We start from the raw sequence: 17,135 nt of genomic DNA, 5'->3' as shown, positions 1-17,135 counted from the left end.
CCCACTCCTTCCTGAACAGGAGAAAAAAGTGTCAATACATGGAGCAGCCTTTGCTCTGTGCCTCAGCACAAGAAAGCACAAAGCTGCTCTGGAGCTGTAATGAGTGTGGAGTCTGACTCCATGGAAACTGAGATAAACTCCTTTTAACTCTCTCAACTAATGATCAGGGTGTGGCATGAGACAAAAATTTTCCTATCCATGAACATTTTATTTGCATATATCTGAGTTCATGACAGGCTTGCATTAATGCTAACAGAGACTCGTTTTTACTTTTTTATTTTTAAGCGTAGGGATGAAATTTTAATCACTGTGGAAGAATCAGCCACTCTGATTCAGTCTGGTTTCTCTATCGTTTGAAAATGAAAGTATTTAAATCCATTGTAGTTGTTTCAGGAGAGCAAGAAGATGATTTTCTTGCCTTGCTCAGCAGATAAGCAGCTCTGATACCAACCCACAGGCTTTAGTCTGGGTTTCACAGAATTTGGGAAGCTGGTAAATGCTGCAGGAACTTGGACAATGTTTAAGAGGTTCTGCTCCTCACTGGGATTTCTGTTATCTCTTCATCACAGCCTACTCACACCACACCCCAACACAGCCAAACCACCACAGAAAAATCTGAAAAATGAAACCCCACAGTTTCCAACCACAGCTCAAAGTACAAGGAGTTTTGTTTATTTTATAACCCTCTTCATCTGTGGACTTTTCAGCAGACCCAGGAGGACTCCCCATGCAATCAAACCCTTTAACTTTACACTTAAACCTTTCAAGTTCCTCATTTTAGCCCTAGGAACAGCAAGATGTTTGATACCATCACTAGCAGCAGAGGTGCCACCACAACTGTCACCTAAATAAGAAACCATAGACTGAGTTTCTAACATGTTTCTCCAGGAAATTTAGGAACAAAAACCACAATCATGAAGGAAAGTTTTATTTTACTTGTAATGCCCACATCGTAAGATTAAAGATATTTTAAAAAATTAGCTGCAAAGAAAAAGATAAAAGCAAAACAAGAACAGATTTTTACACCTTTAGGAAATCAAGAAAAAAATAGGCACAAGTTTACATTCATTAGTTTCAGATATGGCAAAGGAATGTTCTACTAAAGAGGGATAAATAAAATCCTGCTTTCCCACTTCCCTGTATGAGACAACACAAGTCATGCTCTTCAAAGCCACACTGATCTTGTAGATACAAGGCAGATTTTTCCTCATAATTTTTTTATTAATGTGCTTTAAAGACCATAAAGACCCTCCTAGAGCCATTTGTCATAGTCTCTACATACATACTAAAGTACCAAGGATGTACTTTAACCTCTGGTGAAGCTTGTTACAACCTCCACATAAAAAATGAAAGTCATGCATATTTTAAATTCTGTTTAAGCATCAGACACTATTGAGGGATTTTATTTCATTGCTGCTAAGCCACTTTAAATCCCCATCCGTGTTAAAATCTTGCAAGTGTCAGCCCAGGATGATTTAACCCCTTGAGAATAAGAGTTCATCATTAAAAAGGTGAACATCTTATCTCAAGGGGTTCTATCCCAATACAAGCTGCTACTAATACTGAAGAATTTCTGTTGCTAAACACAATATGCTGGGGAAGGGTTTTCTAGGGATCTCAGGAAGGCAGAGGGCAGGCAGGTGTTCCATCACACCCTTTAACTCTACCCTGCAATACAGGTGAATAGGAGAGGCACCTTTTGGGCTGGGCCCTGCTCTGGGTGGGATCAGTGGAAGCAGCCTGAGGGCTGCACCCAAAGGACCTGAACACAGCAGTGACGCCACTGCTCAGGCCAGGGAAGGCTTCCACAGGAACAGCTCCTGACAACCCATCAATCCCTGAAGTTTCCTCCAGAGCCTGCAGACACCTTTCTGCCTTTCCTGTTGAGCTACACTGGGACTGGGGATGGACAAAAAGCAGCGATGAAGTGAGGGGGGGGGTGTAGAGAAGTTTAACATCCATCCCAGCAAAGATAAAACCAGTTTGTCTCAGCAAACATCCTTGGCTGGTGCAGGACCAAGTCACTGCTGGTGGGAAAAGGCGGAGAACTCGACCTTCAAGGAGCTGAGGATGTTCCCAAGGCAGATTCCTCTTTACCTTCACCGGGAGGGCTGTGTAACCTACTTGCAATAAGGGCTAAGGAAAAGCATCAAGCTGTAATAAAACAGTCTTTCTTCATTTGATTGATAAGGAATTTACAATTTCTCAGCTTAAAAAGCCACAGTGCAAGTTAGTGTTTGCTTCAGGGGGACCCTGTTTCAGTATCCTCTCCCGCAAGGATGCAAAAGCCCAAAGTCAGCAGCCAGTGTTTTTGTCTGTACACAAAACAGGCAGGCTGCCCAAGAACTGAGGACAAAGACACTCAAAATAGTAAATAAATACACATAAAACAACACTAAAAAAGAAAAAAAAATTTAACAGCACTGATTGTTTAGAATTACAGTCCATCTCATTATATTAATCTTCACATTTTAGCATCTTTTTAACCACTATACAAAAGCTGCTGAAGTGACTTTCTTCTAAACCAGCCATACAGGAGCACAAAGCACTATCAACATTATTTTTTTGGCAAAGTAACTTGCTTTCAGAATATACCATACTTTCGAATCACAGTTTACATGTAGCAGGTGTGTCATGCTAATACAACATTCTCCATTTCTTCTCTTCCTGCACACTACCAGGAGCAAGACACCTCAGAGACCCTTCCTAGTTTCAACTGCTGTCTCTTAAAGCCTTCTCATAATAGTTTATTCCACACAGCCTCACTTGGGGCAGCTGCTCCTAATTTCTGCCTCAGCATTGTCCTGTTTATTGCATTAATCTGGTTTCCAGGATAAGCCACATCAGTCTGATGTGCTTACAGAGCACCAGATGTTACTGTGCTCTACACACACCCCCCTGCAAACAACTCAGGAGCATTTCAAGGAATCACAGAACCACAGAAGGGTCAGGTTGGAAGGAAACCACAGTGGGTCATCTGATCCCACCTCCCTGCTCAGGGAGTGTGTCCCTAAAACACATGGCACAGCATATTTATCTGCTCCTTTTACATCCTCCTGTTTACTTTTTTTCTCTGTTTATTTCCTTCCTGCTTTTACCAGCAGAATCCACATTAGTTATCTGAAGAGGAAGAAAGCATTTGTATTCTCAAAGCCCAGACACTGACTTTCCACTCATATGGAAATTCCAGATTCTTACATATTTTTTCCACTTGCAAAAACACATCCGGGTAAGCCTTGTGTCTTTCACCCAGAACAGGCACAAGGGGTAACTAATCAGTCTGGAACAAAAACAGTGAGGCTCATGTTTTTGTGCAAGTCCTGAACACCTCCTCAATCGGAGGGTTGGACTTGGGACCTGTATGTGGACTGAGAAGAAGGCACAGGCTTGATCTCTACTTTTATCTGTGGCATTGTACTCATAGAGGACTCAGCAAATCATTGCAAACCTCAGTCCTGCAAGCCAGCACTGCCTCAAGTCAACAGCATGAAGCTGAGTCAGGAGAGGTTTAGGTTGGATTTCAGGAAAAGGTTTTCTACCCAGAGGGTGGATGGGCACTGAACAGGTTCCCCAGGGAAGCAGTCACAGCACCAAGCCTGACAGCGTTCAAGAAGTTTGGGCAACTCCTTCAGCCCATGGTGGGAATGTTGGGGTGTCCTGTACAGAGACAGAAGTTGGGCTCAATCCTCATGTGTCCCTTCCAACTCAGCATATTCTATTACTCTGTGATTTTTATGATTCACTAAAGTCCAGCATGCTCCACTGCTGCTGTCCTACATGAGTATGCAGCTCAGCTCACATCCCAAAGCAGCCACATTCCAGATGCTGGCTGAGCAGTCAGGATCACAGCATTTGAGAAGCAATACCATACACACACACATCTGATCATTATCCAAAACTATGCTGCATTTCTTAGAACTGACAGACTGTAAAGAGTCATTTCCTCTCTAGAAGCTTGATCCCAGCTCTCCAACTATCCACACACATAACCTCACATCCACCATCTACACCTCTCACTACCCTGTGCACAACAGCAATAGGCACAATGTTATTACCCCTTCCCCCTGCTTGTACACATCCCACACCTCCTACCCAGCAAAAGCTGCTGCTGGCTCATTCTGAAATCCAGCAAGGCACTTTGATGGGTGTCAAAGACTTTGTGCAAGCATAGGCAGGATGCAAATCCCCCCTCCTCACACTAACCTGCCTTAGGGGCAAACATAAACCTCAGCAACCTCCTAAGCAAGGACGACCAGGACACAGAGTCATCATCTGGTCTCCAAAGAGCAGCAATACCAAGGGAACAGACCAATTTCCCCAGAGCTTCAGACTCCTTAAAAAAGTCTGCATTTTACTTCAGTGCTTTACAGAACTATTTTTTCCTCCCCAGGAAAGAAATCTTTGCTAGTCACATTGCATATGTTATCACACTTATGGTACAAATCAGCAGGAATTAGTGTCTGTAGGAACACAGCAGAGAAGAACAGTAATAAAAATCCCAAAGCAAGCAAAGCCTCCTTGAGAAGCTAATGGTCACGTGGAGAATTTACCAACGATATTCCTGTTCCCACACACAATCGTAAACGTCAGGGATTCACCTCCCAGAAAACACAAAGGCAAAACAGGTACATACATTGCCCTATTCAAGAGAATTGGGCAAAAATCTGGGCCCGGGCAGTTCAGGACACAATGTATATATGAAACATTGAAAGTAATAATAATGACAGGAAGGTGGAACAAAGAAGAAATTCAAACCATAACTTGGCAAGTGGTCCTGGATCCATCCCAGCAAACACTACTGGCTACAAAGAGCAGAAGGTCCCACCAGAGTGCTGTGTGTTCACATAGTCTTGCTGCCACCGCTGCACTTTGCAGGTAGTTTTATCCATCTCTGGGAGGAAAAGGTCCTTGTACAAAAGTGTTTTCCTGCCCTGACATCAGATGAGCTCGTCCTTCAGCGGCTCGGTTTCCCCAGGAAGAACGCCGTTCATCTCCGGGGCGCTCTCGGTGCCCAGATAGCCTAAGAGGATCTCGCTGCGCCGCCGTGACAGCTGCAGGATGTCCTCTGCCAGCAACTGCACCGTCGTGTACCTCACGTTGTCAAAGTCAAACATGTCCTTCAGATACTGCACGATCTGGTGCTGCAAGAAAAGGAAGGTTACAGTCAGGCCTCCTTCACTGGCCAGTACCAGCCACCAGGAGCACACAGCAGCAGCTTTAAGCCAGCAGACAGGAGTCCCACACAGATGAGGCACAGAAAAACCACCTTACCTTGAAGAAACTGCAGACTTCAGATAGCTGCTGCTTGGGCCCCAGAAAACCAAAGGCTAGAACAGGACTGACATGCTCCGATACGGAGTAGAAATGAGAGATAAAGCCATCTGGTACCTGTCACAGGGAAGGACAGAATTAGTTGGTCTTCATTCTCAGACAGAATTAGCAGCTTATTCCATATCAGCCACCAACTTCCCTGCCAGAAAGCTTCAGTATCTGAAGTTAAGAGCTATTTAGAACATCTCTTCCTGCAAAACTACATTTATCTTTCAGATCCCTTGAAGGATGGCTAGAGCTTTTTATCTTCATGTTTCTAAACTGCTATTTCAAGAGGAAGATGAACAGAAGAAAATGAAAAGCAATCACCAGCCAGCCTTTATAGCCTCTATTTATAATTTGCTGACCAAGCCAGGAAAGGACATGCAAATATCCAAGGCAGAGCTACTGCATGACAGCACCAGTAGAGCTTCCAATTCTCTCATTTCTTTCTGTGCCATCTCAGGAGCCAAACCCTGTCATACCAGCTGGCTGTGGGATCGAGCTGAAAAATTGCCAGAGGCCACAGACCCTGTGGCAGAACCAGGGTTTTGAAGTTGTGGCTTCCTGTTCCCCTGCCCCATGAACTCGTCCGCTGTGATACTTTAGGAAGTCACAGATTTAAGTGAAACTCATCAAGTAATGGCTAATTAGCATCAGCACTGGGGAGTGGAGCAGTGCCTGAACCTTCCTTTTGCTGCCAGCAAGGAAAGCACAAATCAGGAGCAGTCCCTTGTTGCTGGGGGTCTGTGCCCATTCCTACAGTATTGTGAGCAGGGAGAGGGAATTCCAGACAGGCAACGCTGTTGTTTGAATGCTCACATTAAGAAAAAGGGAGAATAAACCCAGACTGATTCAATAAAATACTGGCACAGCACTGGAGCAGTGACTGCAGGACCCCAGGGCTCTAAAGCATCACAAAGAACGTGACTCTGTTCAGTCTTCTACTGCCTAAGATTTCACACTTTGTCAAGATCTATGTGTTCTCTTTTCAGCCCCAAATACATTAGATTCTTTCCCTTTTGATTAATTTTGCTTACCATCAGAAGCCTCCTTTTTGCTTTCAGAACTGACCAGCAAGCAGTTGCTAGAGCCTACAATTAACAGAGGGAGCCCATTAGTTACTCAGATTATTTTTAAAAACCCAAAGTTTACCAACACATTGTCATCAAAACATCAAAGCAGTCACCCTTTTGTGCCAAAACCTCTTTAAAATGACAAAATTAAAGCAAACTGGAAGCAGATTTAGCCACTTCAGATCCATCCCAGAGAAGCCTAAGGGTTTTTGAAGATTGTTAATATGATCTGACATAGTTGCCCAACAGCCCACAATCCCCTGTAAGCAGACAGCTGTTACAAAGTGCCATTTTACTCTCAATCTATCAAACTAATCAGTCTTAAAAATACAGCTGGGGGGCAGAACTAAAGGAAAGCTTTGCAATTTGAGCTTCAGTGTCTGCTGAGGTACTGCCAGAATGAATGGCCACATGCTAAAACCCACATATTTTCCCCTACATTGTGCCCCTTTTATTCTCATTCATAAAATAGGTGCTGTCATCTTTTAACATCTCCATGGCATCAGTGATAAAATCCCCTCGAGCCATAAGTCTGGTTGCCAGCCAGATGCTTTCAAAATAAGGAAAGCTTTCCTGTAAACAATTTCCATGCACAAGAAGGCTGTTGTTTAGAACTTCAGGAAAGCGTGGCAATCATAAAGAGAGAATTCAGCTCAGCTGGAGAAGATGAGGTTATGCTCTTTCCTGGCCTTGGCACTGGTCTCACACTCGGAGCAGCCCTCCCTGTCTCACACACCGTCTCCTTGAAGCTGTCGGACAGCCAGCGGTTGCGCAGCACAGCCAGCACCGAGGAGGGAGGGTTCTCCAGATCCTCAAAAGCATCCATGAGGATGAAGTCCAGCACAATATCAAAGAAGCTCATGCACACCACCTGTCAGGGAGCAGAACAGTCTGTGAAGGGAACAGGTTTTAAAGAGAGAGACGGGCTCTTTTGGTTTGAAGCAAGAAGATGTAAGAAGCTGAAGTCAATGTAATCGTATTTCAACAGCAGGTGTTTCACACCTGGGCCATTCCTACATATGCATTGTAATACAATCACAGTGGTTTGGCTTGCAAGGGACCTAAAAACCATCCAGTTCCACCCCCTGCCATGGGCAGGGACACTTTCCACTAAACCAGGTTGCTTCAAGCCCCATCCAGCCTGCCCTTGAGCACTTTCAGGGATGGGAATTCCACAACCTATCTGGGCAAGGATTATCTTCTATCTCCTCTACAGCTCTGTAAAGACAAAGTCTTTACCAACCCCTCTTCCCTCAAGCTCCTGCTGAGTGGTTGGCCAGGTCTCCTGCTTCAAGGCATAACGCAGCATCTCCTCGTAGCTTTCCAGGAAAGCTTTGGGATTCTAGAAGAGCAGAAAAACAAACCAGTTTAACTACTTGGATCTGAGCTGACATCAACATCACAGTAATCATCAGCATGCAGATGAAGTTTTCTTCTTCCAACACACTGGAAAAACTCTAAGTTGGGATGGGGGAACAAGTATCCCTGTGCTCAAGACACAGTTTAGTTGTTACACAAACTTCCTACCTTTTCAGCTTTTGTCATCAGTCCTATTATCATCTGTTTTCCAACCTCCCCAAAAAACAGCTGGTTGCTTTCATCCTCCAGCAGCTCCTGCAAAGGGAACACAGATGTCTCTTGTGAGCACCTACACACCCTCAAATTCTAAGCTGAGAAAAAAAACCCAAAGGGCAGGACACGAAGCAGTGCAATGCTGCACACACCAGTGTTGTTAACCTTTAATAAGCTGGAACCTAGGAAACAAAACTGCACAGCCATGTGCCATGGAAACCTGGGAGCCTGGAGCCATTCTCACCTGGAACGCCTGCCTGACACAATGCAGCTTTGCCAGGAAATCCTGGTCACTGTAGCAGCCAAGGAGCTCTGTCCTAGAGGGAAAGGGGAAGAATTGTGTAAATTCCAGTTCTGATGTTGGTGTTCCTACAACTACGGTCCCCTAAAAACAAAAAACTAAATTCCCAGTCTGTGCATAGGAGAAAGGAACAGTCACATTCCCTTTATCCAGCTTCCTGGAGGAACAGAGCACCTCTGCCAGGCTGGTACAGGACTATGCCAGCCTCCCAGAACAGTCACACTCCCTATCACTGATTTCCTGGGACAATTACTCTTTCTTAACTCATGAGTCCCTAAAATCTGGGGTTAATTCCCTGGGAAGGCCGAACCAGCAGGAGGGATGCTGTGATTTTATGACCCCAATGAGTTATTCTGCTTATGGGGCTGCTCAAAGGCAGATGATGTGTTCACAGAGCCTCAGGGGACACCAGGTGCCACAGCTCCAGCTGGCTCTTCACCTCAGCGTCCGGCACGCCACCTTCCCTTCTTTCACCAACTGCAGAGCTTCTTCATATGCTGCCACTGGCTTGGAGAGGTGGAATGGCATTTGCTCAAAGGGGAGAGAGTCAAAGAGCTGTAGAGGTAACAAGAGATAGGGGAAGAACAAAATGAGCTCATTAAATATTTGCAAACACAAAAGCAAGTGCACACGAGCAAGGTGGGTCTTCTTCAGAGAATCTTCAGCTAGCAGAGTTTGTCAGTGACAATTGTTTCATGCAAAGATATTTCACTTTTCACTAAAAGTTAGCTCTGACACTGCTCAATATTCCATAAAATTTACACCACCAAGCCATCCTACATAGATAACAGCACTTTCCTAGCTGTTATGGCATGTTTTCAACATGGAAGTGCTGGTTGGAAAAGCCTGCCCCGTCCCCCTCATTAAAACCTTTTCCTAACATCCATCATGAACCTCCCAGCCTGAGGGGTTGTTGCTCTGTGTTTATCATCTTCCTCTCCCAAGATACGTTTGGCTCTGCTGCCTTTGTGCCTTCCCACCAAGCCACTGGGCTGTGACACACAGGTGACACTTCAGTCACCTCTGCTGCAGAGAAGAAGGAATCCTCTGAAGTGGAGCTGTCCTCATCGTCCGTCCGCAGCCGCAAGGATCCGTCCGCCAATGGAAGCATCAAAGTCTTCTCTGGAGGAGAGAAAGAAGCCACATGTGTTGGAGTTCATGGACCAACATCCCTCTTAGCTCCTGTGCTGTCTTCCACTCCCACTTTGTCACTCTTCCTTCACCTGGCTTATAGAAAAGACATAAAAGCAGGCAGGACATTGGCATTTCACTGCAACCATGTGCCCTACCCAGATCCAGCAGCACGCTGTCCGATGGGAGAGAGGAGCCAAACTCTCCTGGAGGTGGTAGGCTCGGTGCAAGAGGGACTCCAGCTTCTCAGCAAACTCCCTTTTCTGGGACTCCTCCTGGAACACACAGAAATGTCACCCTTAGTTAGCCAGCTGGGCACAGACAGATTGGACAGCACAAATACGGGAGGAAATTTTCAGTAAAAATGGGATTTGCAGTCTGCAGATTAAATGATTAAAAATAAAAAGAGAGAGGAGTCATTAATCCTACAATGCAGCTAATAATGCATGGGGAGGGAAGCTTCTACACAGCCTACTCAAACCCTCTGGCTTTTGAGCTTCATAATTTTGTTTTCCTGTTAAAAAGGGAAGAAAAAACTAAAGAACTTTAACCTGCCACCCCAAAAAACAGGTATTTGATTAAGTTGGACACCATTTAAATCTCCTGCCTTTTGACTTTAGCCTGACTTCCAGGAGAAATTGCATCAGGAAACCTGTGTTGAATATAAAAGGATATCCAGAACTGGATAACAGAATATTTAGATTAAGGTGCTGGGCATAAGCAAAATTTGCTGTAAACAACAGGGGGATTTGAAAAAAAAAAGGTGTGGGGAAAATAAGACTTAAATAGCATCTTGCCCTCAGGCCCCTATGTTTGCATGAGTATCTCACCCAGAAGACAGGAGCATTAACAAGAAGCATAGAATCTATTTTCATAATGAATCAACTGGTTTTAAGGCAGTTTTAGAAACACTACAGGGCCCTTCAAGGAGAGCCAACAACAACAGAATCCAGATTTGCCTTGGATAAATATGATCCAGCACAAAAGACAAATGTCCCACATACTTACTACACCAGACTCTGTTTACAAAAGGCTAGGAACACTTTTATTTTCCAGTGAGAACTCCTGGAGAGTTCGGAGTTCAGCTCCTTTCGCAGTCCTGAGTTACAGCAGGTTTTTTTAGCTTTGTGGCTGTCACTGAGCCATTCTAGTTTAAATCCTCTTTAACACAGATCTTCCATGTGCAGTCCTCAAGCCCCAGACAGCAAGAGGTGTCCTAAAATCCTGGTTTCTGTAGCTGCAGATGCTGAGTGAGGTACACATCTCCAAATTCCCACTGCTTTCCTCTTCCACACACACAGAGCTGGGCTCTGCTCTCCACCCAGCTCCCACAAGTGGCAATGACCATCAAGATCTCCATTTTAAATGCATTAAAAAGTTACAGAGACAACACTGCCAGCCAGAGCAGTGCTGCATTCATCACAGCCTTTTCTCACCACAGGCTGTGCCACGGGAGGACACGTGTGACAGTGAGTGACACAAGGCTGGAAGGTGGATGGAAACGCTGGGGAATGAGGGGGCGAGACGCATTAAAAAGAGAAAGAAATTAAAAACACCCACTCCCATTGCATAAGGAAGCTGCAGATACAGACAGCTCTTAAACAGAGTCTGGCCTGACTCTGCCCTTAATTTGCTCTCCTTTTAACCTCCCACTGTTTACTGCTTCCAGCACCCAGGCTGGCTTTTCAGCATGTAGAGACCTACCTCTGAAATGTTCTCAGACATGCTCTCTTGCTGTTTGCTGCTGTCCCAGGGCACAGGGGTGCTGGTACAAGCACTGTCCCTCTGCCTGATGCTCAGTGCCTGTTCCCATTTCTGCAGGGCCTCCTCAAACAGCTCCATGCCTGGAAACCCAACCAAACACTGGTTGTGAGAGTCCCGGGGCACTCAGGAACAAAGAGGTACAGGATGAGTCTTTGCTCACTCAGACAATCCAGCAAAGAGGGAAATCCCAAAATAAAGAATAAACATATGCTATTTCTTTCCTGTTTAAATGTGGTTTACTTTGGATTAGAAGAAGAACATCCCCAAACTGGTTAAAGCATCATCCATGTTACTGCCAAAATACTGTTCTCTGCACAAGGTGAGCCTGTTGCTCAAGAACAGTATTCAGTATTTTGAAAGTAAATTATTCACTGACAAAAAAGGTTTGGCTTTTTTGTAAGAGAAGATGGGATTTTTATTTGAGCTTAAGCTGAGAATAGAAGGAATCTTTCTGTTAGAGCTCTACACTGAGCTGCTGATGTTCTGTGTCAATTCTCACTCCCTTCTTGCTCTCACTGTGATTAACAACCCCCCCTAGAGTAATATTACCCTTGTGCCTGCTTACCTTGCACATAGAGGCTTTCTGCACTGGAGTCACCAATGGCTCCAGCATCTCCCATTGCCTGGGCCTCCCACATCCCTGGGGGAACTGGACTTGAGGAGTTGACTGCTACCATCTGCAGGAGGGGAACAAAGAGCAGCAAATGCCCTCTGAATTCTCTTAAGGTTAGAGATGCTAAGATCAAACCAACACCACCAGCCTTCAGCAAAAAGGAATTTTCCTTCCCCATGCTTGCTCTCCTGTATCAATGAGCACTGAAAGGAGAGCCCTGATGGAGGAAACAGCCCTGGAAAGTTCCAAAGCAATCACTACAAAGGCATCAGGATTTTGATGGAAAGCTCACGTCAGCTCCAGCTGCCTGTACAAAAAACACTGGATGTGGCAAGGAAGCAAGCACAGTCCAAACAAAAGAAACAGTTTCCCAGAAAAAAATAAAGCTGAGGATTCCCCACAGGGCAAAGGGAATCCTCACTCTCCTCTTTGTAACCAGACCCTCTCCTGGGAGGGCTGAGCTTACAATCCACACAGCAGTGTCAGTTCAGCTTTGTCCAATTTCCCAAAAGGCATCAATGTCTTCTAAAGTCTGACCCAATAAAGTGCTGGATTCAACACTATCAGTGACCAGTGTTTTCCTGTGGCTTACAGAAGGATGTCCAAACATGAGCCTGGTACTAAAAAAAAGCTATAATAATCAGCTGACAGATGAATTCCTGTCCTGCCTCCATTGATCAATCCCTGTGGAGTGTTAATAAATCACCTTGAGATCCTGAACTGCAAATCATCAGTTCACTGCTGCCAATTTACTTACTGGATGGCAAAGAGGAGCCAGGAAGCAAAAGAGAGCTCAGGCAAAACCTGCAGCTGTGCAAAGGATGAGCTGTTTTTTTCCACCAAGTAATATGAAAACTGTAAGTAGAGGGTCAGCTCATCTGTACAGAAACAGATGCCTCTCCGTGGGGATATCCCCACCCAGCAGTGGAAAAAGGTATTTAATTATGGATTGCTTTTTATTTGAAGAGAAACAGAACTTCAGTGATAGGAAACCTGGGCAGCATCTGTGTGAATTGAGAAGCCATGGGGCAGTTACATGGACGTGAGTCCCTGTGGAGGGAGGGGAAAGAGCTGGACACAGCTCGGTGCTCCCGGACACATCCCGGCTGCCCGGGGAACGCCGTGCCGGCACTGCCGCCTGCTGGAGACACGCCTCGGCCAGCACGGACTCTGCCAGCTCCCGCCGCTTCGGCTCTACCAGCAACAGCAACAACACCAGCGTGTGCTCTGGAGTGCTGAGCCCAACAGCTCCTTTCAAAGGGGTGATTTTTCCCCTCTCCTTGCCCCAGAATTGCCAAGCAGCCCCTGAGCCCGGGTGATGACGAGGGAGGGCTTTGTGGCAACTCACAGAAGTTCATCTGTGTCCCCCCTGCTCCAACAGAACGTTAGCTCTGAGCAATGGGGATGTGGAACAGGTCTTGAAGACACAAATGTTTCCAGTTTTGGTCTCACAAAAGGCGGATATAAGCACTGATGGCTTCCCCTGCCTGGTTAAGCCTGAATTACCTGTACTCATAGGCTGCTCCTTTGGCTTTGGAGGAAGTAGAATGACTGGGCTGTGTTCTCACCCTGTGCTGTTTCCTGAACAGCGCTATCAGATTTTGGTAGCTAATTTGGTTTTAAGAAGAAAGCAAGCTGTGAGCAGCCCCAGCACAGGAGGGAGGGGCTGCTGGGTCACCCAAACCCCCACCACAGAGGGAAGCAAACAAGCTCCCCATTGCTGTGAGACCCAGAAGCAACCCAGCCTAACTCCTTGAGGGGGTCACAGAGAGCTCCAAGGATTCATGGCCATGTCCCACAGGGAAATCCCTCTGAGACTCATCCTTGGCCCAAGAACTGGCCAAGGAACCCTGGAGCTCCTGGCCACAAAAACTGCTGCTCACAGGGAATTCCAGACACTCAGTGCAAGGTTAACATCAGAACCTGCCCTACAATTATACTGCAATCTGTTCTGCTCCATGGGCCAGCACAAGCCCAAGGACTTGGTGATCTCAAGACAGGTCTGTGCACTGACATCTCCCAGCCCTGCTAAGCAGGTCCTTACCGAGGCCAGGCTGTGGGAGGAACTGGAATGTTTGCTGGGCTCAATGGAGGAAATCCCGCTGAGCGTGTCATTGCTCTTGCTGCCAGGGCTCTGCACTCTCCTGCTGGAGTATCCTGCAGTTGGGAAGGTCACACAAAAACAGGATTTTAGGCCCAGGTGATTGCAGAAGGGAATAGGGAGGGGAACATCACTTTGTCCAGTATAACTGTGAATGGACAAAGCAGTATCCAATACCTAGAACAAGCCACAGATCTCCTGTTGGCTCTGCTTTGCTCTGAGACTGGTGTCAGTGGGGATCTGAGGCTGAGGAATGTATTCACTGCTTATGGACAGCAAAAGGCAAGGGGAAACCATCAAGCAAAAACTCCTCCACCTTCCCTCAGGACAGGCAGAACACAGACACTGATCCCTTGATTTTCATGTTTCACCAAAAAAATGCTTAATCCCTAAAGTGCTTTGTGAGGGCCTGGGTCAGTGTTACCCCTAAAATCAGTACAAGTGGTGAGGAAGCTGCCCAAGGTCTGGGAGTCAGCACAGAGCTGGATGGACACTCCCAACTGCCCAGCCTGGCTCAGGCCACCCTCCCCTTCCCTCAGCTGAGCACTGACACCACGAGATCAATGCAGAACCAGGTCACTGCGTGCCAGGGTCATTATTATTGGGGCAGCCTGGTAATGGCTGCCTACAGGAAAAGGGGATGGGAACTACAAACCAAGGGAAAACATCAGGACACCTTTTGTTCCCAAGACTGTGAGCTCACAGTCTCTCCCATTGCTCCCCAAACCCTGAGCTCATGGCACTGCTTTTCAGAATTCCCACTTCATTCCACAATGGAGCACTACACAAATGGCTTTGCTCTCCCCTCTCCACACCTCCCCATCGCTCCCTGTACCACCTCTTTGGGGATTTTCCCCTTTTTGCGAGGCCAACCTTTCTTCACAGAGGAGACCCTCCTGGTTGGCAGGATGGGCACTGTGATCCCTCCTGGTTTAAAGCCACATTTGTCCGGAGCAATTTGCTTCTTTCGGCGGCGCCGCCGCTTCAGCTGATGAGCTGCCAGAGCCAAGGCCACCGTCCCCAGGGCTGTGGCAAACAGAACCTTGCGCAGGCCTGGAGAGAGCCGCAGCTGAGAGAAGACAGACTTTAAACACAAAAGAAATGGAAGAGCAACAATTAAAAACTAATTCACTGCCCTTTAAAAAAAAAAAAATTAAAACAGTGTTAAACATGAAAAAGCTTGGCTTTACCCTCTCACCCATAAAACACGCCCTCTGCTACACAACTAAGACATAGCAGCAGAGAGACTGTGGAGCATCATTTTGACAGCAGCTGGAGAACTTGGGTCTCAATTCTCATTGCCCAAACACACTGCAAAATCTGCACACAGCCTGGGACAGATGCAATCCAGGTTACCCAAATTCAGCTCTGAAAGCCTGGTGTGAAGCTGAGCTTCACTGCTCTGAGTGCTGCATCACTACAAGTGGGGAACATATTACTCTTCTTTAAAAGACAAGTCTTTTTTTAGAGCCTTTGATGAAGAGAAAGATTGAACCTGGGTGTTCTCCCAGGGAGGGATGTGGGAAGCGCTTTTCTCTCCTCTCCAAGCCCACTCAGAACTCTCTTCCACCACCCCAAACTCCCCCTGCAATTCCTGCAACCCTCAAACTGCCCAGGTCCTACTGTGCCTCCATCTCACACAGACAACCCCGCAGAGCCAGCCCAAGGAATGTGACAGGAAAACTCTTCCTGCTCCTTGTACCTGCCCAAAGGTCGTGTAAACGAACACGGGGATCTCAGCCACGGTCATTGCCAAGGCCTGCATGATGGACATTCCCTCTGTCCTTCTGAATGCCATGGCTGCACCAGGATCTGGGCACCTTTGGGAGCCACAATGGGGAAGGGCACTTGTGGATGCTGTGTGAGCTGCTCACAAAAGAATCCAACTTTTCTCTGACATCTGGCTCAGAGTCCTGGAGTTGGCCTTCATCCAACAATCCTCCTCCTGCGGGAAGAGGGAGAAAATCAGGTGAGTGAGGGGAGCACCCGCCCTGTTCCTTCCTGCACTTTACAAAACACACTCCAGGTCACTTGGAGCAGCAAATCTAAAATATCTTCTCATCATCAGCAGCAATTCCTTTGTTTGTCCTACCAACCAGAGGGACAGATTCCCAAACTGCTCTACAGCAGCAGAACCCTGGGATTTGACAGCTCCCAGAGATTTCTACATGCACCAGACCTGGCTGCACATGGTTGGAGGGATTTTGTTTGCAGTCCCCATATGACAAAAGTCCCAGTTATCCCGAACAACCATACACACATTTTCGTTGCCAAAACTCTGCTTTCACACAGTTTTCTGTGCATCACAGCCCTGCTCGAGACCCACCAACCAAAGAGGGTTTGCCCAGGAGGTTTCACCGCTGCCAGCGGGGCTGGGCAGGAATGATGTGCTCGGGTCAAGGACAGAGCGACAGAAGGCGCTGATGTGTGATCCCAGAGGCTGTGACAAAGCCCTGCCCCGCCTGACACCGTCCCCGCAGCCACTGCCCCGAGCACGCTACGGAATGTTCTCCGGGCAGCGGGAGCCCGCAGGGACCGGACACCGGACACGGGCTCTCCCCACAAGGTTAAACACAACGTCCTGGCCACAGCAGAGATGGGAAGAGCAAAGTGCGAGGAATTTTGGGCACAGAAAGCAGCCCGGGGTTACCGTACCGGCATAGGGAGCGCAGGCACCGCGGTTCCAAGGCAGCCCCTCTGTCCGGGCATCTCCCCCCAGCCCTGCGCGCCGTGGGCACCCGGCGCCGGGGGTTCAACCCTCCGGCCCGGCGGGGAGCGTCCCACAGGAGCCCCGCACCTGCACTGCAGCACGCTGGGCCCTGCAGAAAGGGCTCCCGCACCCCCCGCAGCATCCCCGACATCCCCCGCATCCCCGAGCATCCCCCCCGCGCCCTCGGGTGCCTCGCATCGCTGCTGCATCCCCGGACCCCCGCATTCATTCACCCTGGGCGCATCCCCGCCGCCCCCGCACCCGGAGATCCCGCACCGTCCGCGCTTCCCACCCCCATGACCGGCTTCACCCGGGGGTCCCCGGCTCGGCGCTCCCCTCTGTTTCCCCCCCCCCCACTACCGATGGTGCGGTCCGGCGGGCCCGGCCCCCGCGAGCGGGCGCGGGCGGCACCACTCACCGCGGCGGGGGGGGCGCGCGGCCCCGCTCGGCGCCCTCTCCCCGCGCCGCGCGCCATGGCCGCGGAAGGGCAGCGTCTCCTTCCCCCGCGCCGCAGCCCACCCCGCGGGGGGCGGGGCCAAGCGGAGGTACCGCCCCCG

The 17,135-nt window shown here is 47.9% G+C and overlaps 1 protein-coding gene across 1 annotated transcript; it reads right to left on the bottom strand.

The window, feature by feature from the left end:
• Positions 1-912: 912 nt before the first annotated feature.
• MIGA2 (mitoguardin 2) lies at positions 913-17,084 on the bottom strand. Its single transcript, XM_036393850.2, is given in 17 exon segments — positions 913-5,141; positions 5,272-5,388; positions 6,351-6,404; positions 7,123-7,257; positions 7,630-7,728; positions 7,914-8,000; positions 8,203-8,275; positions 8,699-8,814; positions 9,281-9,381; positions 9,549-9,596; positions 9,599-9,665; positions 11,095-11,234; positions 11,720-11,831; positions 13,812-13,924; positions 14,742-14,952; positions 15,571-15,813; positions 16,997-17,084. Coding segments are annotated over 16 exon segments (1,773 nt in total). The 5' UTR covers positions 15,667-15,813; positions 16,997-17,084; the 3' UTR covers positions 913-4,937.
• Between the last annotated feature and the right edge of the window lie 51 nt (positions 17,085-17,135).

This window comes from Molothrus ater, chromosome 20 (genome assembly GCF_012460135.2).
Source record: "Molothrus ater isolate BHLD 08-10-18 breed brown headed cowbird chromosome 20, BPBGC_Mater_1.1, whole genome shotgun sequence".
NCBI lineage: Eukaryota > Metazoa > Chordata > Aves > Passeriformes > Icteridae > Molothrus > Molothrus ater.
This window is presented reverse-complemented; position numbering and strand designations above follow the sequence as displayed.